This window comes from Opisthocomus hoazin, chromosome 7, assembly GCF_030867145.1.
Source record: "Opisthocomus hoazin isolate bOpiHoa1 chromosome 7, bOpiHoa1.hap1, whole genome shotgun sequence".
NCBI classification, from domain to species: Eukaryota; Metazoa; Chordata; class Aves; order Opisthocomiformes; family Opisthocomidae; genus Opisthocomus; species Opisthocomus hoazin.
Window position 1 is genome coordinate 13,633,998 of NC_134420.1, and position 27,682 is coordinate 13,661,679.

The 27,682-nt window shown below is 41.7% G+C and overlaps 1 protein-coding gene across 8 annotated transcripts in view; it reads left to right on the forward strand.

The window, feature by feature from the left end:
- Positions 1-9,210, forward strand: part of DENND5A (DENN domain containing 5A) — an 87,253-nt gene extending 78,043 nt beyond the window's left edge. For 7 of the 8 annotated variants that reach the window (XM_075427025.1, XM_075427019.1, XM_075427022.1 and 4 more), the window contains 7 exons: positions 958-1,103; positions 1,639-1,757; positions 2,938-3,119; positions 3,982-4,064; positions 5,895-6,018; positions 6,594-6,762; positions 7,491-9,210. In XM_075427025.1, coding sequence (XP_075283140.1) covers positions 958-1,103; positions 1,639-1,757; positions 2,938-3,119; positions 3,982-4,064; positions 5,895-6,018; positions 6,594-6,762; positions 7,491-7,674 — 1,007 coding nt within the window. In that variant the 3' untranslated portion in view covers positions 7,675-9,210. The remainder of the gene's footprint in view (positions 1-957; positions 1,104-1,638; positions 1,758-2,937; positions 3,120-3,981; positions 4,065-5,894; positions 6,019-6,593; positions 6,763-7,490) is intronic. The other variant, XM_075427027.1, reaches the window with a different exon arrangement.
- The last annotated feature ends 18,472 nt before the right edge of the window (positions 9,211-27,682 follow it).

Below are 27,682 nucleotides of genomic sequence, written 5' to 3' on the forward strand. Positions count from 1 at the left end.
ACATTGAAGGAGAAATGTATTAAATGCCTCAGCTGAAAAGCCCTAACTGTAATCTGTTTGTGCACTATAAAAGAAGGGCAGATTGCCAAGAAACACGATGACCATTCAGATAGTTGGATTTTGTTATAAAAGTTTGGTTAATGGGGGCTCTGCATGAGATAGTAGGCGATTAAAGAGCACATGAATTTTCTCAGGAGCACATGCCTCCTGAGTCAGACAAGGGGCTGTAATTTATGTGATACTATGCTGAATTAGTCACTGGTAAACCAGGGGACCAGAAAGCATTTGAGCATGTGTGTGGTGTCAGTTAGATGGGAAAAAATTTGTCTGTTCTTTTTAAAATCAAGAAGTCTCACAGTTAGCATGTCTAAGAGCAACATGGTGAAGAGAAATTTGCAGAATTATAGTGTTGTTTCACTGAATTTCTTCAGCCACGGTAGTGAATGCTGCTGCAAGCAAGCCCTGCAAAAAAAGGCAGGGAATTGGTGTTAGTTGTGTAGTGTGCGTGTGTGCACACACAAAAGCAGGCAGTTAGGAGTTGAGCATTGACTTGGATGCTGAGCTACAGTGTAGTCCTGGATACATGAAGATTTTGTCTTTACTTACTTGTCTCTAAGCTGGGGAGAAATGACCATCTTCATGACATGTTTTGAGGATGGTAAATGGAAAATTATTCTACCCATATGAAGGCATTATTCTATTCATATTTATTTTTTCGTTTCATAGTGTTTTGCTGTCAGCTCTGCTGCTTAATAACTGCTATGTGTACACTTCCTGATTGTTAATCAGTGCTAAGTGTGCAAGTGTTAACATGATTAAATAGCAGCTCTGATGTTTTAACATTTCATGATACTGCATTACTATTTTACGACTTATCTTTTCCCCATCTCTTCATTAAAGAGGTTATATAATTATCCTTCTTCATTTTTTAAGTGTTGTTTCTTCTTGTGTTCGCAGTGATACCATACCATATATTAATTGTTCCTAGCAAGAAACTTGGTGGCTCAATGTTCACAGCCAATCCTTGGATCTGTATCTCGGGAGAACTGGGTGAAACAGGAGTCCTGCAGATTCCCAGGAATATATTAGAAATGACTTTTGAGGTTTGTACTGCTTTGATACAAAAAATGTTTTGGATGTTCTGTTTGTTCAGTTTTAAATTATTCCCTTTCTCTACCATCTTGCCATACATTTCGTATCTTTAATCTATGTAGTTAAGTTGCAAATACTTCCTGTTCCTGTACATAGCAAATTTAATCTATATTTAGTTACATGGAGAGCAAAATGACTGACAAATCCTTAGTGCAAGGATGGACAAGACTGTCTTTCTATTACAACTTTGTGCTATAATGGTGGGAGGTGCCATATTCTGCTCTGTTTTTTGTGTGTGTGCATGCAATGGGTAAAAGATAGTTCATCTATTTCAACTGATGTTCTCTGCTGAACAAAACAGTATTTAACAAAACGACGCAAACAAAACAACCTACTTCTAGAATCTGGCCCAGAATCAATCATGCAGTCAGAAAAAGAGAACCACATTTCTGATTCCCTGTCTGAGCATGTGCTCTAATAGTTCACTCCTCCAACATGCTGCTGTCTTTCAGTTTGCTCTGACAAAAGTCTTTATTTAATTTGCAGTGCCAGAACCTGGGAAAACTGACCACAGTGCAAATAGGACATGATAATTCAGGGCTGTATGCCAAGTGGCTGGTGGAATATGTTATGGTCAGAAACGAAATAACAGGGCATACTTACAAGTAAGTATCATCCTGACATTTCATGTTGGGTAAGTAGAATTTCTGCAGGGAGCTGACACAGTAGGGCTTGTTTGGTTAGAAAGGTCTTAGCTCCTGGGGACACTGTGGCTACATTTGCTGCTACCTGAAGGCACAGAAAGGTCGTTTGGCTTCTGGCATTAAACAAGTCGTGATTCTTACAAAATCAAACAGTTTTCAGTTTGTAGATGCTCATGTCTAGCCTGAAAACATTGGTGGAGAAGATGAGTTGACTGTTGAGCATCTTAAAAATAATTTGCCTTGAGCCTAAGGAAGAAATAGCAAGTTATAGCTTGCTGCTTACCAGATACAGGTGGCCTTCTATGTGATGATTGAGTGCTCTGGGTGTTACAGAGAGACCGCTGGACACAAGCTGGAACACAAGGGCTCCTGAGTGTTAGAAACCTGTGTTTGTATAATGAAAGTAAAGGAACGAGATTTATAGTAAGAATTAAATTTATTTGTGTTAGGTACAGCACAGTTTGCCCTGTCGTTTTTGTAGAGAGACTGTTGGGCTTATGTTGATGACAGACTAGCGGGTAAGTCCACACAGTTCTTCATGCCAGCTTGTTTGTAATTAAATGAAGAGACAAGATTATATTTTTGCATGCTGTTCAGTTTTCTGATTAAGCTGATTAAACTGACATCATCGGTTCATAGAAAGTGATAATGAGCAAGTGAGCACGTGTGCTTTCTAGTGTCTGATTTAATATCCCAAATTCAATAGATGTATTGGTGTTTTGGCATTTAAGTGTGTATGGGGTGTTTTTTTGTGGCTGACTTGCTATGTAACATATTCAATGAAAGCATAGGTGTATTTCACCACCCATTTGTCTGGTGGGTCTTTCCCTTCTACCTCTTTTTGCTCTGCAGCCCTCAAATCATGTGCTACATATAGGACACAAGACAAAATCTGCCACTGTTTGCTTTGTGGATCATTCAATATGACATGTAGCACACACCTGGAACTGAAAAGCTGTTTTACTTTTGCTTCCTCTGCTGGCAAAAGCCAAACCCAAGACTTCGTTCTTTGTTGCTAGGGTGAAGTGTTTCTAATAACTTATACTAGTGGAATTTGAGTTCTGTGCAACTGCAGTTCAAAGTCTTTGGTATGGAATTGAATCTGGTTTGAAGGACTTGATCCAAATATTTATGTTCATAGGTTTCCCTGTGGAAGGTGGCTTGGAAAAGGAATGGATGATGGCAGCTTGGAGAGGATCCTAGTGGGAGAGTTGCTGACTTCCCATACTGAGGTTGATGAGCGACAGTGCCGAACCCCTCCTTTGCAGCAGTCACCAAGCATGATCAGAAGATTTGTCACTATATCGCCAAACAATAAGCCAAGTGAGTGGTGGGAGATGCCTTGTATTGCTCTGCATCATTGCCTGAGGAGAACTTCTTGTAAACAAGACTGTAGGTTTTCTTGTATTTTAGAACTGTAGTTTGTAGAGGACCTGTGAAACACAACCCAACCCTCTGCTCAAAATCCAGCTAGCTTCTGAGTTACAATCCTGAGCAAACCTGTTCTGTCTACTCAAGTTTTGAAAGTCTCCAAGGATGGAAGAAAGATATCTCTGGACTCCTGGTCCAGTGCTGCGCTGCCCTAGTGGTGTTTTCTGTATTCTTGTCCTTAATCTGTGGAATGAATGCTATGGAGGAAGGTAGAAATTTGCTGTCCTGTCTCTGTCTATCTGACCTTCCTGGATGAAAAAGCTTGCTAGTAGTTTCTATTCATGGACTTTAGTTTTCTGTTGAGATCAGTGTTCTTGGGTGTCTTATTCCTGGTAAATCAACTGGTTACTTTGCTCCCAAACATACTGGTGTTTACAGTGAAACTATCATAGAAAGTATTTCCGGGATGCCCAGATGTGGTAGTCCTAATCAAAGCACAACTCCTTTTCTTAGGTTTGGGCCCTGGTCTGAAAATGCATGTAGTGTGTAAAAAGCCTTTCCACCTGTTGTTGTGTTGAAAAACCACAGTGTTAACTTCGATGTGAAACCAAACCATCTCCATGTCTACCTTCTCCGCAGTAAATAAAAGTAGAATTGGATTTCTATTACCAGAGTCCAGCTTCTTTTCACTAACAGTGTAGGTTATACTGCTGCTTGCTTCTCCTCTTTTTTTGTGGTGCGCCTTATCCCTCCTGTACAGGTACAATTTCTAAAGCTGTTACAGAATGACTGGATGTATTTTTCTATTTTGCAGAGTTAAATACTGGTCAGATGCAAGAAGCTATTGGTGAAGCTGTGAATGGTATTGTCAAGCATTTCCACAAGCCAGAAAAGGAGGTGAGGAGTTGTGATGCCTGTGTAGTGGCACTCCTGTCTTAAAACTTTTATTAGTAAGCATTGTAGAATATATAACAGAAATAACTAAGCTGAATGAACACCCATCTGTTTGAAAATTCCTGAAGTGGAGCAACAATGAGATACTGAGACTGCATGTTGGAATAGTATATCCTCAAGTATCTCTGTTTTGCTGCTAACTGGAGCGTTCGTTTAATTTAAATATTAACATTCTGTTATCAGAAATTGTGTTATTAGTCAAATTCGGCCAATGATTCTACCTGTACCACTGTCAAGAGTGCTGCCTCCTGTTCAGTTTGTCCTGGGTTAACTGACACTTTACATCTACACTGAGTACTGGGTATGTTTTTTTGTAAGCCTGTTTTGCATTATCTTTGTTACTTAAAACATGAAAAGCCCTAAGCCACTTCAAAAAACAAAAAGAAATGAAAGACCCATACCCAAACACTCACTTCCCTGCAAGAGGAGAAGTGCTTTCAAAGCCTGTGGTACAATTCTATGGTATACACTTTTCGTGGTTTAACCTGGCAACTGGCAACTAGGACCATGCAGCTGCTCACGTGCTCCTCCCCCCCCCACAGTGGGATGAGGAGGAGAATAGACAAAAATTAAACTCGCGGGTTGAGATGAAGTCAGTTTAATAGGACAACGAAGAAAGGCATACTACTACTACTAATAAAGATTATGCAAAACATGCTATATACAGTATAATTTTTCTCACCGCCTGACAACCGGTTACATAGGCAGTCCCCGAGCAGTGATCACAGAACCCATGGATTTCCATGAATTTTGGAGAACTCACAGAAAAGAGGGTTCCTCCAAGCTCCTGCACACCTGCTGATTAGCTGAATATGAGAATCTGAAAAAAGCCCTTGATTTCTTAGCCACAACAGAAAACATCAGTGTATTATGAACATTCTTCTCATACTAAATCCAAAACAAGCAGCTATTGGGAGGAAAATTAACTCTACTGCAGGTGAAACCAGGGCAACAAGTAATCATCTTAACTGGTGTAGCAGTTATTTACTGAAGAAGCATGCCTCTGTCAAAGCATCAAAATCCAGCCGTTGTGAGCAAGAGTGGTGTATAGCAGTGCTGGCTCCTGCGTTGATATCTCTTGAAAGTCATTACTTTTTTACAAATAGGTCTTCCGGTTCTGCACCTATCTTCTCTAAGTTCAGTATAGCATGGCAAATTCATATACAGTAAAATTCTGGTTGATGAGGTTGGAACTAGATGATCTTTAAGGTCCCTTCCAACCCTTACCATTCTATGATTCTATGATCACGTTTACACAATAAGCTCAAATGGTTATGCACTAGTTTTGCAAAACAGAATTTACTGTCATGTTCTAAAGAAGAATTCTGGTTCTTTCTGATGTTTAAAAATTGCATTAAATGTTGTTTTGTTCATAAGCGAACAGTCTGAGGCACCTGCTACAGTGGACTTGTGATCTTCACCAGTTGGTAAAAGAGGGAAATATTTTTCAAATTTTCTGTACAGACATTATTATAGGTAAAATGTGCTTATGATGTTTATCTTGGCCTTTTTGTGGCTTCATTTGATGATGACGAGGCCTGGAGACTGCTTTCTTCAGCCTCGTTCTTAGAGAGGCTAACAAAGTTTTGAATGCTCAAGGCTTGTGAGAACTGAACCATCCTGTCTGGGGTCACCGTTTGACCGTAGACTGTAACTTTGGGCATCTGTTTATTTAAAAACTGGTTTCAGTAATGGATGTACGAGACTCTTTTGTGTCCCAGGCTTTCAAACTGAGATAATAAGTGTTGTGTACTTTCTATGTGTGCTTGGCAGAGAGGCAGTCTGACACTGTTGCTGTGTGGAGAAAGTGGACTAGTTTCAGCTCTTGAGCAAGTGTTTCAGCATGGATTTAAATCACCGAGACTCTTCAAAAACGTCTTTATTTGGGACTTTTTAGGTAAGCGGGAGTAAGACATACCAGAGCCTGTTTGTGTCTTTGGAGTATATCCATCTATGTGCCTTATTGTTGCCACTGTGTCTCAGCTGGTGTGAACAGCATTCTTCCTGGAGGCATCTTGGTAGGCTTATATCATCGTTTTACTGTAGCATCTCAAGATTCAGTAGATACTAGAACCTCATTAGCACTATTCAGAGGGAAGTGGAATCCCAGTTTTACACATGGGGAACACAGGACTGAATCAAACAGAAAAAAAAAATGCCTAGACATAATTGTTCAGGAATTAATGGATGAGCTTTGAATCGAGGCCTTTCAACTTTAAAGGTCCTTTCCATGATGCAGACACTCATGCTGATTTACTAACAGTCCGATAAGGGCATCAGATAGCCTAATGGATTTGTAAGTATGCTTATGGGGAAAGCATTATACTGAGGTGATATTAAATTTAATCATCTAAATTTGAAGGTCATAGTGCCTAAATATTTTCTTCCAAGCACAGGAGAGTGATATTTTTGGTATTTTAGGACTGCTGTATGCACTGATGAAACTTCATTATCTCCCACAATTCTTTTAAGAAAAAGCACAAACGTACTATGAGACACTTGAGCAGAATGAAGTGGTCCCGGAAGAGAACTGGCAGACAAGGGCCAGGAATTTCTGTCGCTTTATCACTGCTATCAACAACACCCCTAGAAACATTGGGAAGGATGGCAAGTTTCAGATGCTGGTGTGTCTTGGAGCTAGGTATAAAGAAACTTCATTATTATTGTTGTTGTTATCGATATTTTCATAAAATGAAAAGGATGTTGCATATTTCTAAGATAAAGCCACACAACTGCTGGGTTGTGCAGTTTGACTATTACTTACACAGCTCTTTGATGTAACTAAAGAATGATCAAGTGAACCATGCTCTGACTGAGTTCTTAGATATGTGAAGTGTGGGAAATCTGAGATAGGAAACTGAGTATCCCAAAGAGCTGAGCAGCTGAATCAAGAAAGAAAGGTGGTAGGCTGGTGTGAACATCCTCCCTCTCATGTACAGCTGGCAAAGTTAGAAGATAGAAACAGAAAACCAGCTATCAGTGAGGCCTCTCCAGTTAACGGCTGGGTGAATTCCCCACTCTCTACCTACTCATTCTAGGAGGGAAGCTGAGACCAGGTAGAAACCTTTTGACATAAAGGCAATGTTAGTAGAGCTGGCTAGAGACTTTAGGCCTCTTGGGACTTCCAGGCCTCCTGGGAACCGCAGCTTTTGTTGTGAGGGGTGGAAGGCCAGAAGTGCATCTCTCATGGATGCTCCCTTCTTAAACAAGTTCCACAGACAGGTACTCTCCCTCCCCCGCCTTGTAAAAATATGTGGAGAAGATGGCAGGTCTCTTTTAGAAGGCAAAGACTAAAAATCACGTCAGTGAAAATGCAAAATTAACTTGGCTTTATTTTTATTTCCAAATTGCAAATTGCCACTTTGTCAGAGACCACCTTTTGCATCACTGGATCGCCCTGCTTGCAGACTGCCCCGTCACAGCACACATGTATGAAGACACAGCACTGATTAAGGATCATACTCTTGTGAATTCCTTGATTCGAGTGCTGCAGACCTTGCAGGAGTTCAACATTACGCTGGAGGCATCTCTTGTCAAAGGAATCGATATTTGACCTCTTGTCCCACAGGAAAAACTATCTTCTGAAAAATGAAAAGCAACAAGGAGTGAATGTCATTAGTATGCAAAATTTCTGTCTGCCAGTACATTGTATCATGAACTTGTTCATGGCCATAAAATGCAACTTTGACTTTGCTTGAAGGAAACTCCAAAAATAGTACAGGCAAATGGATAGAAGCTGTAAACTCAATGTAAAAAAGAGGACTTTGGTATAAATCTATTTTAGAGTTTATTTGCTGATTTGCTTTTTACACACTTTCATGTGAAAGAGAGAGATGAGTATTGTGCAGCTTATTTTAAAGCTGCAGTATTTCTTTGCCATAGAAAATGTGCAGTGAGCCTTTCAGCATTCTGTGAACTTGCCTTCAGATATGCTGTATGTCATAGACCCCAATGTATACACTCCATTTCTGCTGAGAAGGTCATTCTATAGTTTTTAAACTAATATTTTATATATTAACATTATTACCAATGTTTGAATTTTTTTTTTAATGTATCAAGTCATGTTCTGCTGCAAGGGAACTACAAATCTGATGTGTGCTTTTTTTAATAGCTCTAAAGCACTCATTTGTCAACAAATAATTTTTTCCTTTATTTTTGTTGTCAGTATTATTTTTAATGAAATCCAGGAGAATGAACATGAAATGTGCAGAGATCAAAGTAGTATTTTTCATATTGATATGTAATTGCACAGAAGAAATTTAAGTGTGTTTTTAACTGATTTTTTAATTTATTTAACCTATCGTTGTGGTTTGTAAGTTCGTCTTAAAAAAAAACTTCTATGCTACAAATGGCTACATTATGTTGCAATTCAGAATTTACAGTGCAACCCAGTTAAATGAAAAACCTGGAATAATTGTGCATAACACAAAAATGATTCCACTTGAAACCAGCCTTTTGAAGTTTAGTATATGGTTGCTGCTGGTAATTCTCTTAACTGCTAATAAAGAGGGACCTGAGTTCCCCAAATGCAAGATGACTAAATAAAGATGTTTATGCCCCCATGAAATATATATCTACTAATAACAAATATAAGGATTTCTTAATTTTTCTGATAGGACAGTGAGTAGTAAGTTTTTTTCGTTTCCTTTTGAATGAATATGTCTTCGGTCCTTGGGTTGTCACTGTTTGCTTCATTTGGGATACTTTTGTTTAAAGCTTTAGTCCACTTATGCAATAAGACACAAGAATTTTGAAATCTTAATTTATTGGACATCTGGAACTTGGCAAATGCCTAAACGCATATCTCTGTTCATTTGAATCCTCTGATAAAAATCTCTTTGAAATTAATATGTGACTTAAGAACAGGCTGATTTATCAGCATCGCAAATTACAGAAATTCAGAAATATGTATTTAAGAGGTCTCCATTGTATAAACTTATCTCAGTATTGTCTCTCTTTTGGGGAGCAGAGTCCAAATTTTTTGTTTCATACAGTGTTGTAGCACTTTACCTACAGCTTAGTCACATATTGCGATAGCTTTATTTCCATTATTTGTAAGTATAGCACATGTATTAAATTTTTGACTATTTTTACTTTTGTCCTATTTATTTCATTATTAAACTGAGAAGTTCTTTTGTCATTACTTTTCAGAGCAAGATTCGTTTTTGATTTCACAGAAGTGTTAGGAAGATGCAAGGAAAGTGTCCAAGCCACTCCTCATGCTCGGTGGGTGTGAATTCTTTCACACTCTGGAGCTTGCAGGAGCATTTCACAGAAGTATTTTGTATGTGCAGGTTTGTTTTCTTGGGGGGGGTGGTCCAGTTTTGGAAGGACAAAAATAAAACAGATATATTTTTTTCTAAGAATTTAATATTTTCACCTGAATATGTTGGGATAACCTTTATACACTTGCCCCAAGTTGCTTGATCATGTATTAATAACAGAAAAAAAAAAAAGAGTTTATAGTGGTTTCAACTATGTTTCAGATGACTTTACTAGACAGGGAATATATCTATGTAAGAAAGGAAGGCTGGATTAATTATTTTGACCTTAGAGTAGTTGATCCTTTCAAAACTGTATCTCTCATAAGTATGGATTAATTTTGTCTTGCAGGAGGAAATTAACCCTGAATTAAGGTTCTTTTTTTTTTTCTTGATTTTTTTGTTTTCTTTACACCAGTTCACCTTCTAGAGTTAGGGCTAGGGTTACATAGGTCTGTGGTAATAATTTCACAGATAACCTGGGGTTTCTGTTATCAAGCCTTATAGTAACCGCTCATTATCCCTTTTCATGTTTCTGTTTAGAAATATCTGCCTCTCACCAGAGCACAGCAAGGAAGAAGAGCATATTGGGACTGTGAAAGGGCAAGAGAAGTGCGGATCCCCAGTCTTTATTAGCCTTTGAAAGGGATGCGTAGGGAAAATGAGGGTCAACAACAGCTTTCAATGCTAGCACATTCTGTATGGGACCTATCTCTGCACATTTTCAGTCTCGGAGCTGAGCTCCGGCAGGTGTCCAGGAGAAACCCAGATCATGTCTTAGCACTTTGAGGTGGCAAAGCAAGTGCAGAGCCCCAATGTTTGTGGGCCTGTGAAAGTGGTGCAGAGGGAAGATGAGGACAAACAATAGCTTTGGACGCTAGCACCTTCTGTGTGGGAGCTATCACTGGATGTTTGCATCTTTGGAGCTGGGCTCCAGCCGGCATCCGGAGATACCCAGATGGTATGTTGGAACTTTGAGGTTGCAATCAAATTGCAGAGCCACAGTCTTTGTGGGACTGTGAACGGGGTGCCAAGGGAAGAGGAGGGCCAACAAGACCTTTTAAAGGTAGCACCTTCTCTGTGGGAGCTATCTGTGGACGAGTGTTTGGAGGTGGGCTCCGGATGGCGTCCAGCAGAGACCTAGAGTGTGGTTGGAACTTGAGGTAGCAAGGCAAGTGTGGAGCCCCCATTTTTGTGAGCCTGTGAGTGGGGTGCTGAGGGAATATGAGGGACAGCGAGAGCTGTCAAAGCTAGTGACTTCTGTGTGTGAGCTATCTCTGGACATTTGCATCTTTGGAGCTGACCTGCATCCAGCATCCGGCACATACCCAGATAGTAGGTTTGAACTTTGAGGTGGCAAGGCCAGAGCCTCAGTCTTTGTAGGCCAGTAAAGGTGGTGGCGAGGGAAGATGAGGACCACCAACAGCTTTGCATGGTACCACCTTCTATGTGGGAGCTATCCCTCGATATTTGCATCTTTGGAGCTGGGTCCTGCTGGCATCGGGGAAAGACTCGGATGCTATATTTCAAGTTTGAGGTGGCAAGGCAAGCACATATCCCCAGTCTGTGTTTGCCTGTGCGAGAATTACGATGGGCAGATGAGGCTGAGCATCAGCTATCCAGGCTAGCCCCTTCTGGGTGGGAGCTATCCTGAGATTTTCGCACTTTCAGGGCAGAGCTGCGAGAGGGATCCGTGAGAGAATCACAGGGTACGTTTGCAGTTTGAAGTGGCAAGGCAAGCCTGCAGCCCCAGTCTCTGTGTTTCACTGTGCGAGCAGTGCCATGGGCGAGTGACGCTGAGCAACAGCTATGCAAGCTAGCCCCTTCTGTGTGGAAGCTGTTCAGAGACGTTCGCACTTTCGGGGCAGAGCTGTGGGAGGGGTCCAGGAGAGAAACACAGGGTACCTTTTGTTATAATTTGGCTGTGGCCGGCAATAAAAGGGCCACGCGGCCACTACGATACAACAACAATAGTTAAGGAGAATACACAAAATGAAATAGCAGAATGCAGAGAGCAACTCTCATCGCCCGCTGCTGCTGCACTCTCCCAAGCCGCAACTGCCTTCCCGCTGCCCAGCTCCCCCCCAGCCAGAACCTGGCATGATGGCACATGGTATGGAATACTCTGCTCTGTTTGGCCAGGTTGAGTCAGCCCGCCTGGCTGTGTTCTCTCCTGGCTTCTGACGAAAAATTAACCCTGTCCTGGCCGAACCCAGGACATTATCCACCCCTTATTCCATACCATCTACGTCATGCCCAGGTCCCCCATTTTCCAGTTGATCACCACCACTTCTCCTGTCTCCAGGTATCATTCCCTTAGTCTATGGATCATCACTCTACAGTGTCCGATGAGTTCATTTAATCCATGACTTCGGGCTCCATCTGTCGTAACGGTCTTCTATGGCAGGAGAGCTGATGTGTGGTGATGGGCGGTCACTTGCTGCATCCGGAGCTCACGGCTGATGTATCTGGTGCGGCCCATGCCCACAGTCTGCAGGTTGGGGATGTTGATCTTGATGAAGTTGTTGGGTGCCAGTTGTTGAAAACCAGGTCCAGTCTCATCATCACTGTGCTGTGCTAGGTTTCATCAAAAGTCCATCCTTCTGTAGTCTGGGTGATTCTTACTATGATACTACTGGTATAATATATAACAATTATAACAGTGATAACAGACAGTGACAGGGTTATTTAGCAGTTAGCTTTATACAATTTATTTATGGACTGTTCTCCCCCAAAATCAAATCCCCATGAGGTACACATCGGACTTCCCCATCCTTTCGCGTTACCCACCAGGTACACCCAGGTCCTTGAGCAAAAGCAGTCCCGCGGACGGGCTTGCCTTTGCCCGAGGCAGCACTAACCCAAACTGTCTTCCCTAACATGTTCCACGTGCACTACGGGGACTTTATCCCCTTCTATGGGGCGCTGAGGTTTTGCTTGGGCAGGACCAGCCCGGTTGGTGGATCCTCTGGTGTTCACCAACCAGGTGGCCTTTGCTAAATGAGTATCCCAATTTTTGAAAGTCCCACCCCCCCATTGCTCTCAAAGTGGTTTTTAGCAGCCCATTGTACTGCTCGATCTTTCCAGAGGCTGGTGCATGGTAGGAGATGTGATACACCCACTCAGTACCATGTTCTTTGGCCCAGGTGTCTATGAGGCTGTTATGAAAGTGAGTCCCGTTGTCCGACTCAATTCTTTCGCGAGTGCCGTGTTGCCATAGGACTTGTTTTTCAAGGCCCAGATTGGTATTCCGGGTGGTGACATGGGACACAGGGTAGGTTTCCAGCCATCTGGTCGAACCCAGGACACCTTTACAGTTTGAAATGGCAAGGCAAGCCCGCAGCCTGATTCTTTGTTTCTCTGTGCGAGCAGTGCCATGGGCAGATGAGGCTGAGCAACAGCTATCCTTCTGGGTGGAAGCAATCTGTAGAGGATTGCAGTATAAGGGCAGAGAGGCGGCAGGGTTCCGGTAGAGACCCACAGGCTGTGTTTGAAGTTTGACCTGGCAAGGCAAGCGCATATCCCCAGTCTATGTTTGCCTGTGTGAGAATTATGATGGGCAGATGAGGCTGAGCGAGAGCTATGCAGGCTAGCCCCTTCTGGGTGGGAGCAATCCGCAGAGGTTTGCACTTGCAGGGCAGGATTGTGGCAGGAGTCCATGAGAGAAAGACAGGGTACATATGTTTGGGAATATTGTATGTGAACAAAGGTCATGATGTTCTTGAGAGTTTCTGAACAAGAGAGAAATAAGGATATTATGAATTGCAAGAGGCCTTTGGCAGAACGCCCAGAGCAAACAAAGGAGAAATCATGCACAGTTAATTTAGCCAATTGAATGTTTAGAATAGGTGCGTGAACAACGTATGTTAACCAATAAACATTTGGGCTGGAGCGCATGGACAGCTTTGTAAGGGTATAAAATGCAGCTTTCTGATAAATAAAGGGTCTTTGATTTGGATATCTGAGTCTGTGTTGTCAGTCTCCTCAAATGGTGACCTCAACGGGATCCAGGACAAGTGCAGGATGCTATCCAAGACCCAGGGACGGATTTAGGGATTGACAAAGCACGCTCCAGAGTAGCGGCGTCTGCAGGAGACGTCTCAGCTGAATGATCGTCTTGCCGGCTGGACCGAGTGGACAAAGACCCTGGGGCAGTACAGACACCTTTTCCATTATCACCGTGATCAGGACCAGGTGAGCAGCCGAGAAACGGGATGGGAGTGAATATGTCAGCTGAAGAGAAAGTGATTGTTAAAATGTTAAAGCAAATTTTAAGGAAGAGACGGGTTAAATATGAAGAATGGACTTTAGAGCTGTTGTTAGCCTGGCTCAGAAGTAATGGAGTGCCCATGGAATCACAGCGTGTTTTTGATGTTTTAACTTGGAAAGAGGCGGGAGCTCTGAGCGGGGGCTAGAGCTGTGAGCAGGGGCTGGGTCCAACAGACCCTGAGCGAGAATCGTGTCTGTCCCCCCCGCAGCTCGCTGAAGGATGGGACAGTCAGCTACAAAGGAGCAAAAGCTCCATCAAAAGATTTTACAGAGAATTTTGAAAGAACAAAGTCTTGCAGCTTAAAATCCCTGAGGAAATTACTACTTGGAAAACAGTGCATACAGCTTTAAATGCTCTAAAACCCGCAGAAACTATCTTACAAGTGGCTGCCACTCCTCCACTGTTATCTCCAAAGCAGGGACAGAGCCACAGTCTTTTGAAGTGTTTCACCCTACATACGATGAAATTCCTAACCCAACACGAGAAGTGCGGGAGGTAAATCTGCCAGAACTTGATGATCCTTTAAACTTGATGATCCCTCCAACACAGCACAGTCTGCAGCGCCAGCAGCCACCGCACCAGACGGATCAGTGAACCTTACACCTGGCGGGGCACATGGCCCCCCTGGCAACTGGCGGCGTGGCATGGCCCACCCCGCCCCTGGTTCCGAGCATGCCAGCCCGGCCTGGCCCGACCCAGAAGCGGCGCGGTGAGAACTGTTTTCCTTACATTCAAGGCCTGAGTTGGAAAACGTGTACAGTTCAATTACTGCAGTAGAGTTCCTTGTGGATGAACAGCTGGACTTTATCTTTCCAGGGTTCAGATGACCTTTCTAGATGATAATTGTTCGCTCTGTTGAAAGGTGAAAATATTGGCATCACCACTGAAGTGTTGTCCCCTCTATTTACCTTGTTAAAAAGGACTCAGATTTGTTATTTTCCGGAATATTGACGCCAGAAGCGAAAGCTGTCTTACAAAAAGTTTTGGATAAAATTGCAATTGCCTTTACCTTCAGAATTAATGTCAATTTACCAAAAAATTTGTATATAATTTATGGGGCTTTTTCCAGACCTACGCGCTTTTAGATCGGTGGCCTTTAACAGCGAAAAAGGTCGCCATTTTACAACAGTTAGTACAGAACGACTTCAAGCAGGACATATTCAACCATCATTTAGTCCTTGGAACACACCTGTTTTTGTGATACCGAAAAGATCAGGAAAGTGGAGATTGTTACATGATCTACGATGAATCAACAAAGTTATGGAGGATATGGGACCTTTGCAACCAGGATTACCATCACCAACTATGATACCTAAGGGGTGAAGCATTTTAGTCTTTGGTTTAAAGGACTGGTTTTTTACTATACCAATCCGTCCTGATGATAGTGTTAAGTTTGCATTTTCAGTGCCTACAACAAATAGACAAGGACTGGTGCAACCGTGTCAATAGGTAGTCTTGCCTCAAGGAACGAAGAATTCACCAATGATGTGTCAAATTTATGTGGATGCAGCATTGAGACTATTTAAAGAAAAATACCCACAGCTATTGGTGTATCATTATATGGGTGATATACTAATAGCAGGAAAAGACAACACTGAACAGATTAAACAAGAATTGTGTAACATGTTGGAAGTCTATGAAGAGTGAATGTTCAAACACTTAACGATGTGTAAATTTTGTTAGGAAACATTAATTGGGTGAGTAATTTATTGGGTATTGACAATCAGACATTGCAACTGTTGTTTGAACTGCTAAAAGGAGATACAGAATTAAGAGAGTCCAGATCACTAACAAAACAAGCAGAACAGGCCTTGCAAAAGGTAGAACAAATTTTAAGTCAAAGACAAGCACATCGTATTGTGGACATCCTATAGAATTACTAATCATTCATAATGATTTTCAACCCATAGGACTGATAATGCAATGGGGAGATAAAGAGCTAGGAACAGAAAGATTAAAAATATTGGAATGGCAGTTTTTATCTCGCCAGCCTCAAAAAACGATCACGACCAGACCAGAAATGTTTGCACAGTTAATCATGAAAGGTAGAAACCGAATTGTGGAATTGAGTGGAAAAGAACCCGAAACTATTATCATTCCTATGACAGAGCAATATTTACAATGGTGTTTACAAAATAGTCAGTTGTTACAGATTGCTTTAGCAGCTTTTAGTGGACAGGTAAAGGTGCAACATCCAAGTCATCGTCCGATTACTTTTACGGAGCAACAGTGTTTAGAACAGAAATCTAAGTGTAGTGCCACACCAGTAAATGGGCCAACAGTTTTTACAGATGGTAGTGGAAAAACTGTAAAGGCAGCCCTGACTTGGCTTGAAAATGGACAGTGGAAATCACATGTAGTGATTTTACAGGCCTCCCCACAAATTGTAGGATTACGAGCAATAATTGCAGTATTTAAAAATGGATGAAAGAACCAGTTAATATTATCACGGACTCAGCCTGTGTAGCTGGAGTGGTGCAACGCTTGGAAAGATCATTTTTAAAACAGATTAATCATGAATTGTTATTTAATCAAATGAAAGAGTTATGGTTGTTACTACAGTAAGGAAAATATGAATATTATGTGTGTCATCACCGCAAGGCGTACCAACCTGCCAGGATTTTGTGCTGAAGGAAATGCGAGAGCAGACAAACTCACACAACCAGCCTTTATGTTACCTGTTCCGGACATGTGGCAACAGGCTCGCGTATCACATGAGTTTTTTCATCAGTCAGCAAAAGTTTTGAAAAATCAATTTAATTTGCCAATTTCAGAAGCAAGGGCAATCATATAAGCATGTCCAGACTGTCAGCAGATAACAAAAGGACCAACAGTAGCAGTTAATCCAAGAGGATTGCAGTCACTGCAATTACGGCAAACAGATGTAATGCACATTCCAGAATTTGGAAAATTAAAATATGTACATGTATCGGTTGATACGTATTCAATGGTGGTTTGTATGACAGCATTGAGTGGGGAAACATCTTGACATGTTGACGTGCGGAAAGCAGACTCCACAATCTGTAAGATTGTAAAGTAGGTATGTTTATTCGGCGCTGGGCGGCACGGGGGGTAGTCCCACCAAAGTCGTGTGTGCCAAGCAGCAACTTGTCTCTTCAACTTACACAATCAAATAATTACATATACATTACATTTCCCAATACACCTATACATAAGCATAAGCTATCCCTGTTTCATATTAAAATCAGTTTCAAGAAGTAATTTCCATATTAAAATCAGTTTCGAGAAGTAATTTCCATATTAAAATCAGTTCCAAGAAGTAATTTCCATAAACTTCTCCCAGCTGTGCTTGTGCAGTGCCTCCTGGTGATGGTCATTGGGGTTCCCAAGATGAAGGCTAATCCTCTTCATCACGGTGTTCGCTGATTGACCTTTGTTTCTGCGCAAACTCAGTTCTGTTCTGGCTCCCATCCATGCAGAAGGGTCGGTCTTGACCGGTTCTAGGCGACTCCCAGCCGCTATCAGGAACCAACCCCTATGTATAGAGATGAAAGACTCTCTGCTTCAGTTAATTTACACAATAGATAGGCACTGTCAGTTCTCTTTAAATGCACTGCAACTATTAGGTAATGCTACTTCTACTAAAATCCCTTTTAACCGCTTCCTTCAATGTACACAATCATTTTAGACATGCTTTTGTGACGTTATAGAACGTACACACCAAACATTAAAACATTATTTGCAGAAACAAAACCAGGAGGAATCAGGGGAGACACCAATAAACAGATTAATGAAAGTACAATATGTGATGAACTTTTTACGATTAGCAGGAGAAGACATTATTCCTCCCATAGTGAAACATATGCAAGCTATGTCAACAGGAATGTCAACATGTAAAGAGCAAGTTAAAGTGTTAGTGAAAAACAAGGAAGGAAAATGGGAAGGACCGTTTCAGTTAGTAATATGGGGAAGAGGCTATGCTTGTGTCATTACAGATAGTGGACCTACGTGGATCCCGGCAAAATGGGTAAAACCGGCGGTAGAAAAGGAAACGTCGGATGGATCATCTTTGGAGCAGTGATCATCACGACAGTATGGCAGCAGGACCATGGACCATCCAAACAAGGCAAAACTTATGTGTGTCTTTCGCAAATCTGACAGGACAAGGCTCGTGTTTGTCATTAGCCACACACGGGAATCCATTTAGAACATGTCGTATTGGAAAGGCGGTGAATGATTTTAGAGATTTTATGGAGTATGTGAATGTCACTGGCATTTTAAAAACTTAGAGGTAGATAATTGGGGTGAAGCAACGAGAGTATTGGTAGCTATGTTTTCTCCATATGTAGGTGTGGGTAAAGGTTTAGGTAGTATAGATAGGTTGTCATAATGGGTGGCAAAGCAAATGAATTTAATGTCAGCTTTAATATCAGAATTAGCGATAGATGTAAATTCAGTGAGACACGCAGCACTTCAGAATAGAGCAGCCATAGATTTCTTGTTGTTAGCTTGGGGACATGGATGTGAGGATTTTGAAGGAATGTGTTGTATGAATTTGTCAGATCATTCCGAGTCCATTCACAAACAATTAAAACAATTAAAGGATTTGGCTAAGGATTTGAAACGCGAAAAGGTCCCACACTGGTTGAGAGGATTGTTGTCAGGGTGGGGGATTACAAGGTGGTTACAAGAATTAATCCTCAGAGGAGGAATGGTATTACTGATGATTTTGATTGTTGTTATGATATTACCTTGTTTCTTGCAGTGTATTCAGGGAATGATTCAATGACAATATCAACAACTACATGCCTTGGTCTTTGAAAACAAAAAAGGGGGAATTGTGGGAACATTCTATATCAATGAAGGTCATAAAGTTCTTGAGAGTTTCTGAACAAGAGAAAAATAAGGACATTATCAGTTGCAACAGAGGACTTTGGCAGAGTGCCCAGAGCAAATGAAGGAGAAATCATGCACAGTTAATTTAGCCAGTCGAATATTTAGAATAGGCGCGTGAACAATGTATGTTAAACAATAGGAATTTGGGCTGGAGTGCGTGGACAGCTTTGTAAGGGTATAAAATGCAGCTTTCTGATGAATAAAGGGTCTTTGATTTGGATATCCGAGTCTGTGTCGTCAATCTCCTCACTTACGCAGCGTGAAGCAGCAATGGGAGCATGCAGTCCATGTTTCTTTGAGCAACAGCTATCCAGGCTAGCCCCTTCTGGGTGGGAGCAATCTGCAGAGGTTTGCACTTGCAGGGCAGGACTGCGGCAGGAGTCCATGAGAGAAAGACAGGGTACGTTTGCAGTGTGAAGCAGCAAGGGGAGCATGCAGTCCCTGTTTCTTTGTGCCTGTATGAGCAGTGCCATGGGCAGATGTGGCTGAGCAACAACTATCCAGGCTAGCCCCTTATGTGGGGGAGCAATCCTGAGAAGTTCGCACTCTCTGGGCAGGGCTGCCTCAGAGGACCGGCAGGTTCCCCCAGTCTAGACCTGAAGCTTAGAGAACAAGGCAAGCACGCAGCCCCACTCTCTGTGCGTATGTGTGTGCACTGCTGTGGGCAGATGAGGCTTAGCAACAGCTTTCCAGGCTAACACCTTTTCGTGGGAGCTATTCAGAGATATTCGCACTTATGGGGCAGGGCTGCGGTAGGCATCTGGTAGAGACCCCCACACCATCCAGGCTATATTTGAAGTTTGAGGTGGCATGGGAAGCACAAAACCCAGTCTCTGTGTTTCCCTGTGCGAGCGTCTCCGGATAGCTCCCTACCAGAAGGGGCTAGCCTGGAAAGGTGTTGCTCAGCCTCATCTGCACATCTACGCAGGTCCTGCTTATGTTTCAGGGACAATTTCTATCTTCCTACAGGACTGGGGTATACAATGTTACAAGTATACCGCATTCTCCTACTTGACAAGCCATTGCTGAATGTGTCGATGGGACCCTCAAAACTATGCTAAAGAAACAAAAAAGGGGAAGCCTATGGGCAGTGTTACCCCACAGGAACAGTTAAACAAAGCATTATATGTATTTGATTTTTTAAAAATCATTCTGATCATCAGTTATTTACAACAGCAGCTGACCACCAGTTCAGGATGGTCCCTCCATTTGTGGCTCGACCAAAAGTATGGTATAAAGAATATGGGGAATCGCAATGGACGGGTCCTGTAGAACCAGTAACATGGGGAAGAGGGTATGCGTGTGTCCTTCTTTCAACGGGCCCTTGATGGTTGCCAGCAAAATATGTGAAACCATCTGAAAGAACACAACACAGAATCCAATGCCAGAGATGACCACGCTCATGCTCAAGGAGCAACCTCTGACGTGGAAGCGGAAGAGATCCACTCCGGATGATCCTATTACATAGGTCAAACTGAAAAATGACTGTGGTTTTATGTGTCTGTATTTATGTGATCTGATGGATTTATTTTGTTTCTGTGACGGATTTGTCTGGACTGTGACTGCTTTTGCGTCTTGTGGTTTGGTAAGTTCTGCAGATATTATTTCTGGTTTTCGTCTTCGGCCTGCTGTATTTGGACTCTTGATTTATCAGGACCATACTGAATCCTACAAAGCCATCTCTTGTTTAGTTTGGTTAGACTTCCTGCATTTCCAGTCCGTCATTATTCGACTAATGTTTTTCTTAACCGGTTCATCATAAACACAGCAACCTACATTGGGAAGAACTATTTGGACAAAAAACATAATTCAGTAACTTTTCACAATTTGCTCTGCTCCCAGGGGTTCTCCATTGCTTTTTAACATAAGCTACTCGTTCCTGCCACCCAACAACGGGAACTTGCTCACAGTGAGAAATGTCAGTTTTGGATTTTTTGCTACTCAGGTTTCTTGTCAGAATTCCCCATGGAACCGATTCCCCTACTGCTTTTGGGATTGGAAGACATGCAGTTATTTGGGTTACGTTCTGCAAATTAGCGAATTCTTTTATCAATCCGACCATCAAATTTTCTTCCGGAGTTCCCCTCGGGAGGTGTATCAATTGCTCCGCTTCTATTGACAGCGGATCAGCACTCTCTGTTTTCGCTTCTAATATTCTAGCTAGTGTTCCCATCAGCAGCAGCTTCCAAATCAAGAGCCATTTCCCCCATATTCTATAGTGATAACCACCTTTTTCAGGCATATTTTAAGATAGGTTTTGCAGTCTCTGCATCTCTAGTGATGATTCTCCATGAAGAGGCCTTTTGTCACTCGAGTGTAGTGTATCCACGCTTCCACTCCTCCTACTTTGATAGCAGCGCAAGTTCTTAACAGTGCCTGGAAAGGTCCCTTCCACTTCTCCTGCAGTGGTTCAGAGTTCCAAGTCCTTATGCACATGAAATCACCTGGTGGATATCGATGCACAGGTGTATCCGAAGCAAGCGATCTGGTCAGCACAACGTATTTTCGGAGTGCCTCGAGGGTTTTTCCTAAAGAAATCAAATACATTTTTAAATCCGTTTCCCCTGCTATTCTCACATCCCTTGGGATTAGAGGTGTTTGATAAGGTCTGCCATACAAGATTTTGTATGGACTTACACCATCTTTAGATCTTGGTTGGATTCTGATTATCAGGAGTGTTAATGGTAAGACTTGTGGTCATTTTAAAGTTATTTTTTGACAAATCTTACTTATTTTGTTTTTTTATGTTTGGTTTATCTTTTTAATTTTCCCACTTGATTGCAGCCTCCAGGGGGTATGTAAATTTCAATTTATTTTTAAAACTTTACTTACTTGTTGAACTATTTCTGCTATAAAATGTGGTCCTCTATCAGAAGACATGTCTATTGTTAGCTCAAACCTTGGTATTATTTCTTTTAGCAACATTATAACCACTTTTTTTGCTTTGTTGGCGCGACAAGGAAAGGCCTTTGGCCATCCAGAAAATGTATCAATCAATACTAATAAACATCTAAATCTAAATCTATTTCGTCTAGGTAATTCAGAAAAATCAACCTGCCAACAGTCTCTTGGGGACTTACCTTGTTTTGTTACTCCTAAAGGTGCTTTTTTCTGATTTAAAGGCTGAGTTTTGAGATAAAGTGGACACTTGGCCACTATCGATTTAATTATTCCTGTCATTCCTGCACACACTACAGATGATTTTAAACTCGAGACCATAGCATCTACACCCCTATTTGTCTGAGCATGTTTTTCTTTCGCAAGTTCTAACATGACTTGCGGGGTTACTATTACCTGCTTTTCTGGCCGTTACCCACCACCCTTCTGTATTTTGCAATGCTTTGAATTGTTCCGCCAATTGCTGATCCAATTTACTGTATTTTGGTTTCAGATTCGGCATTTTTATCTGTTTTACTGGTGCTAGTGCAAGGATACCTTGTTCCGCAGCCTCCTTTGCTCTTTTCTCTGCCAATCGATTACCTATGTTTACAGTGGTCTGACCAAATTGATGAGCTCTGCAGTACATTACCGCCACTTCCTTTGGCTTCTGCACCTCTTCTAGGAGCTGGAGGATTTCTTCTTTGGGTTTTCTCAATGATCCTGGGGCTGAGAGCAGTCCTCTTTCTTTCCAGAGAGCTCCATGAGCATGAATCACACCAAATGCATATTTGGAATGAGTCCCTATATTTACCCTCTTTCCTTCTGCCAAACGTGCATACCTCATACCTTTTCCATCCAGTGTATAGAGATCAAAAATATACATATTTATTTTATTCATGCATATTTAGTATTCTGGAAAGGTCCCTTTCACTTCTTTGGCCACATTTGGCAATTGGTGTAAACTTATCTCGCTTCTTAGGTAGATTGTTGCGCAGACTCAGTCACCCTCTTCCATTGTTCCTTTTTGGGTGGGTGGTATTACTTGAGTAGGGGGGTCAGTGAGACGGTGGTAGAGATCTGCCCCTGCCGGAATTACCTTTTGTCCACTAGGCTCGCAATCTTGGCAAACCTGGTCAGTTTCTTCAATCCGTTTCACAGAACCACACGCCATCATTTCTCTTGACAAAAACACAATTACCTACTATGGTTAGCATCAATGGTTACCTAGAGGATAGACCCTCCGTTCCAAGACCTAATGTCCAGGTGGCTAGGGCTGTACCAGGAACACCGCAGCATTGTTCATGTTTATGGTTAACTGATTCTATCTCCCTGGTTACATTTCCCTCCTTTGGAAGTGTTGAAATAATGATTACTTTCAATACTTCCATTTTAAATCAAATTACATTAATTACACATTGATTCAATATCTATCGCTAATGATGATCAAATTCTTCAATAATACAATTATCCATTTTTTATTATATGATGATGGGAGCGTTGCATCTGAATCACTGAGCTTGTCTCTTAGCTACGGCCTGAATGACCATCCGATTGAAGGCTGTTTTATTGGCGAGTTCCCTTTTTAAACAATAGTAAGTAAGTAATATCACCAAAAATACGATTAACAAATGTAGCCCAGTGCTAACTGAGGATTTTACCCAGGAACTCAGATTCCATCCCAATCCATTAGAAATTTTGTCGAGTCAATTGTCTTGCGTGTCTTGTTGGATCGCCTGAGTCTCTTTTTCTATCTGTTCTAATAAATTTAAGTCGTGTTCGACATCCTGAGTAACGTTGCGGATATGTATACAGCAGTGGTCCATCCTATCCTTTAGGTATCCGCATACTCCATGTTCCTTTAACAGGAGCATGTCTAAGGCCATTCTATTTTGCAAGGTCATTCTTGAAGTTGCTTGTAACTGCAGGTTTAACTGTTTGAATCCTTTCCTTGTCACATTTGCTAAGTTTACTACCTGACCAGGTAGTTTAGATACCCAGGCCCTATTCCTGTAGATTGATAAGGGAGTCGATAAGGATTCCAAACACCATCCAATTCTTACCCCTGTTGATGGTTCATTCCAATTTTTTGTCTTCATCAACTTCTGATCTCTTGACTCGTAATAATTTCAGATTCTCAGAGTTTCCTTTAAAGGGAGTCTTCTTCCAAATTGGACATAATGTGGGCATTCCCAAAGTAATTTGTTTTACCTTCCCGTCCACCGGTAGATGAGCGGACCGGGTTCCGTCAGTCATTGCCCAAACTAAATGTCCCGGACTTTGAATTGTAGATTGTCTACAACTGAGTATTGTTCCTCTCTTGGGCTTATACGTGTCAGTCAATCGTAAATCATTTTTAAGCCCTCTACACCAGCATCCATATTTCAATGCAGCTGCCAGAGGTGGAACGCTTTGGACTGCTTCACTAACTGCACTACAGTTCTATATCTTTTTACAGTTCCACCAGGGTACGATCATTTCCTCTTCTCGGGAAGCGCTTCCTTTCTCATTAACCAATGGGAAAGCTGCAAAAATCATCCCTTCCCAAGTAAAACAGCAGGGGGCACTGGCCGTGTGCTGAAATTGAGATGAGATGGCCATTGACCATACTGAATCCCACAAAGCCACCTCTTGTTTAGTTTGGTTAGACTTCCTGCATTTCCAGGCCATCATTATTCGACTAACGTTTTTCTTAACCGGTTCATCATAAACACACCAACCTATATTGGGAAGGACTATTTGGACAAAAACATAATTCAGTAACTTTTCACAATTTGCTCTGCTCCCAGGGGTTCTCCATTGCTTTTTAACATAAGCTACTCGTTCCTGCCACCCAACAACGGGAACTTGCTCACAGTGAGAAATGTCAGTTTTGGATTTTTTGCTACTCAGGTTTCTTGTCAGAATTCCCCATGGAACCGATTCCCCTACTGCTTTTGGGATTGGAAGACATGCAGTTATTTGGGTTACGTTCTGCAAATTAGCGAATTCTTTTATCAATCCGACCATCAAATTTTCTTCCGGAGTTCCCCTTGGGAGGTATATCAATTGCTCCGCTTCTATTGACAGCGGATCAGCACTCTCTGTTTTCGCTTCTAATATTCTAGCTAGTGTTCCCATCAGCAGCAGCTTCCAAATCAAGAGCCATTTCCCCCATATTCTGTAGTGGTAACCACCTTTTTCAGGCATATTTTAAGATAGGTTTTGCAGTCTCTGCATCTCTAGTGATGATTCTCCATGAAGGGGCCTTTTGTCACTCGAGTGTAGTGTATCCACGCTTCCACTCCTCCTACTTTGATAGCAGCAGATAGAACAGTGCCTGGAAAGGTCCCTTCCACTTCTCCTGCAGTGGTTCAGAGTTCCAAGTCCTTATGCACATGAAATCACCTGGTGGATATCGATGCACAGGTGTATCCGAAGCAAGCGATCTGGTCAGCACAACGTATTTTCGGAGTGCCTCGAGGGTTTTTCCTAAAGAAATCAAATACATTTTTAAATCCGTTTCCCCTGCTATTCTCACATCCCTTGGGATTAGAGGTGTTTGATAAGGTCTGCCATACAAGATTTTGTATGGACTTACACCATCTTTAGATCTTGGTTGGATTCTGATTATCAGGAGTGTTAATGGTAAGACTTGTGGTCATTTTAAAGTTATTTTTTGACAAATCTTACTTATTTTGTTTTTTTATGTTTGGTTTATCTTTTTAATTTTCCCACTTGATTGCAGCCTCCAGGGGGTATGTAAATTTCAATTTATTTTTAAAACTTTACTTACTTGTTGAACTATTTCTGCTATAAAATGTGGTCCTCTATCAGAAGACATGTCTATTGTTAGCTCAAACCTTGGTATTATTTCTTTTAGCAACATTATAACCACTTTTTTTGCTTTGTTGGCGCGACAAGGAAAGGCCTTTGGCCATCCAGAAAATGTATCAATCAATACTAATAAACATCTAAATCTAAATCTATTTCGTCTAGGTAATTCAGAAAAATCAACCTGCCAACAGTCTCTTGGGGACTTACCTTGTTTTGTTACTCCTAAAGGTGCTTTTTTCTGATTTAAAGGCTGAGTTTTGAGATAAAGTGGACACTTGGCCACTATCGATTTAATTATTCCTGTCATTCCTGCACACACTACAGATGATTTTAAACTCGAGACCATAGCATCTACACCCCTATTTGTCTGAGCATGTTTTTCTTTCGCAAGTTCTAACATGACTTGCGGGGTTACTATTACCTGCTTTTCTGGCCGTTACCCACCACCCTTCTGTATTTTGCGATGCTTTGAATTGTTCCGCCAATTGCTGATCCAATTTACTGTATTTTGGTTTCAGATTCGGCATTTTTATCTGTTTTACTGGTGCTAGTGCAAGGATACCTTGTTCCGCAGCCTCCTTTGCTCTTTTCTCTGCCAATCGATTACCTATGTTTACAGTGGTCTGACCAAATTGATGAGCTCTGCAGTACATTACCGCCACTTCCTTTGGCTTCTGCACCTCTTCTAGGAGCTGGAGGATTTCTTCTTTGGGTTTTCTCAATGATCCTGGGGCTGAGAGCAGTCCTCTTTCTTTCCAGAGAGCTCCATGAGCATGAATCACACCAAATGCATATTTGGAATGAGTCCCTATATTTACCCTCTTTCCTTCTGCCAAACGTGCATACCTCATACCTTTTCCATCCAGTGTATAGAGATCAAAAATATACATATTTATTTTATTCATGCATATTCAGTATTCTGGAAAGGTCCCTTTCACTTCTTTGGCCACATTTGGCAATTGGTGTAAACTTATCTCGCTTCTTAGGTAGATTGTTGCGCAGACTCAGTCACCCTCTTCCATTGTTCCTTTTTGGGTGGGTGGTATTACTTGAGTAGGGGGGTCAGTGAGACGGTGGTAGAGATCTGCCCCTGCCGGAATTACCTTTTGTCCACTAGGCTCGCAATCTTGGCAAACCTGGTCAGTTTCTTCAATCCGTTTCACAGAACCACACGCCATCATTTCTCTTGACAAAAACACAATTACCTACTATGGTTAGCATCAATGGTTACCTAGAGGATAGACCCTCCGTTCCAAGACCTAATGTCCAGGTGGCTAGGGCTGTACCAGGAACACCGCAGCATTGTTCATGTTTATGGTTAACTGATTCTATCTCCCTGGTTACATTTCCCTCCTTTGGAAGTGTTGAAATAATCAGTACTTTCAATACTTCCATTTTAAATCAAATTACATTAATTACACATTGATTCAATATCTATCGCTAATGATGATCAAATTCTTCAATAATACAATTATCCATTTTTTATTATATGATGATGGGAGCGTTGCATCTGAATCACTGAGCTTGTCTCTTAGCTACGGCCTGAATGACCATCCGATTGAAGGCTGTTTTATTGGCGAGTTCCCTTTTTAAACAATAGTAAGTAAGTAATATCACCAAAAATACGATTAACAAATGTAGCCCAGTGCTAACTGAGGATTTTACCCAGGAACTCAGATTCCATCCCAATCCATTAGAAATTTTGTCGAGTCAATTGTCTTGCGTGTCTTGTTGGATCGCCTGAGTCTCTTTTTCTATCTGTTCTAATAAATTTAAGTCGTGTTCGACATCCTGAGTAACGTTGCGGATATGTATACAGCAGTGGTCCATCCTATCCTTTAGGTATCCGCATACTCCATGTTCCTTTAACAGGAGCATGTCTAAGGCCATTCTATTTTGCAAGGTCATTCTTGAAGTTGCTTGTAACTGCAGGTTTAACTGTTTGAATCCTTTCCTTGTCACATTTGCTAAGTTTACTACCTGACCAGGTAGTTTAGATACCCAGGCCCTATTCCTGTAGATTGATAAGGGAGTCGATAAGGATTCCAAACACCATCCAATTCTTACCCCTGTTGATGGTTCATTCCAATTTTTTGTCTTCATCAACTTCTGATCTCTTGACTCGTAATAATTTCAGATTCTCAGAGTTTCCTTTAAAGGGAGTCTTCTTCCAAATTGGACATAATGTGGGCATTCCCAAAGTAATTTGTTTTACCTTCCCGTCCACCGGTAGATGAGCGGACCGGGTTCCGTCACTCATTGCCCAAACTAAATGTCCCGGACTTTGAATTGTAGATTGTCTACAACTGAGTATTGTTCCTCTCTTGGGCTTATACGTGTCAGTCAATCGTAAATCATTTTTAAGCCCTCTACACCAGCATCCATATTTCAATGCAGCTGCCAGAGGTGGAACGCTTTGGACTGCTTCACTAACTGCACTACAGTTCTATATCTTTTTACAGTTCCACCAGGGTACGATC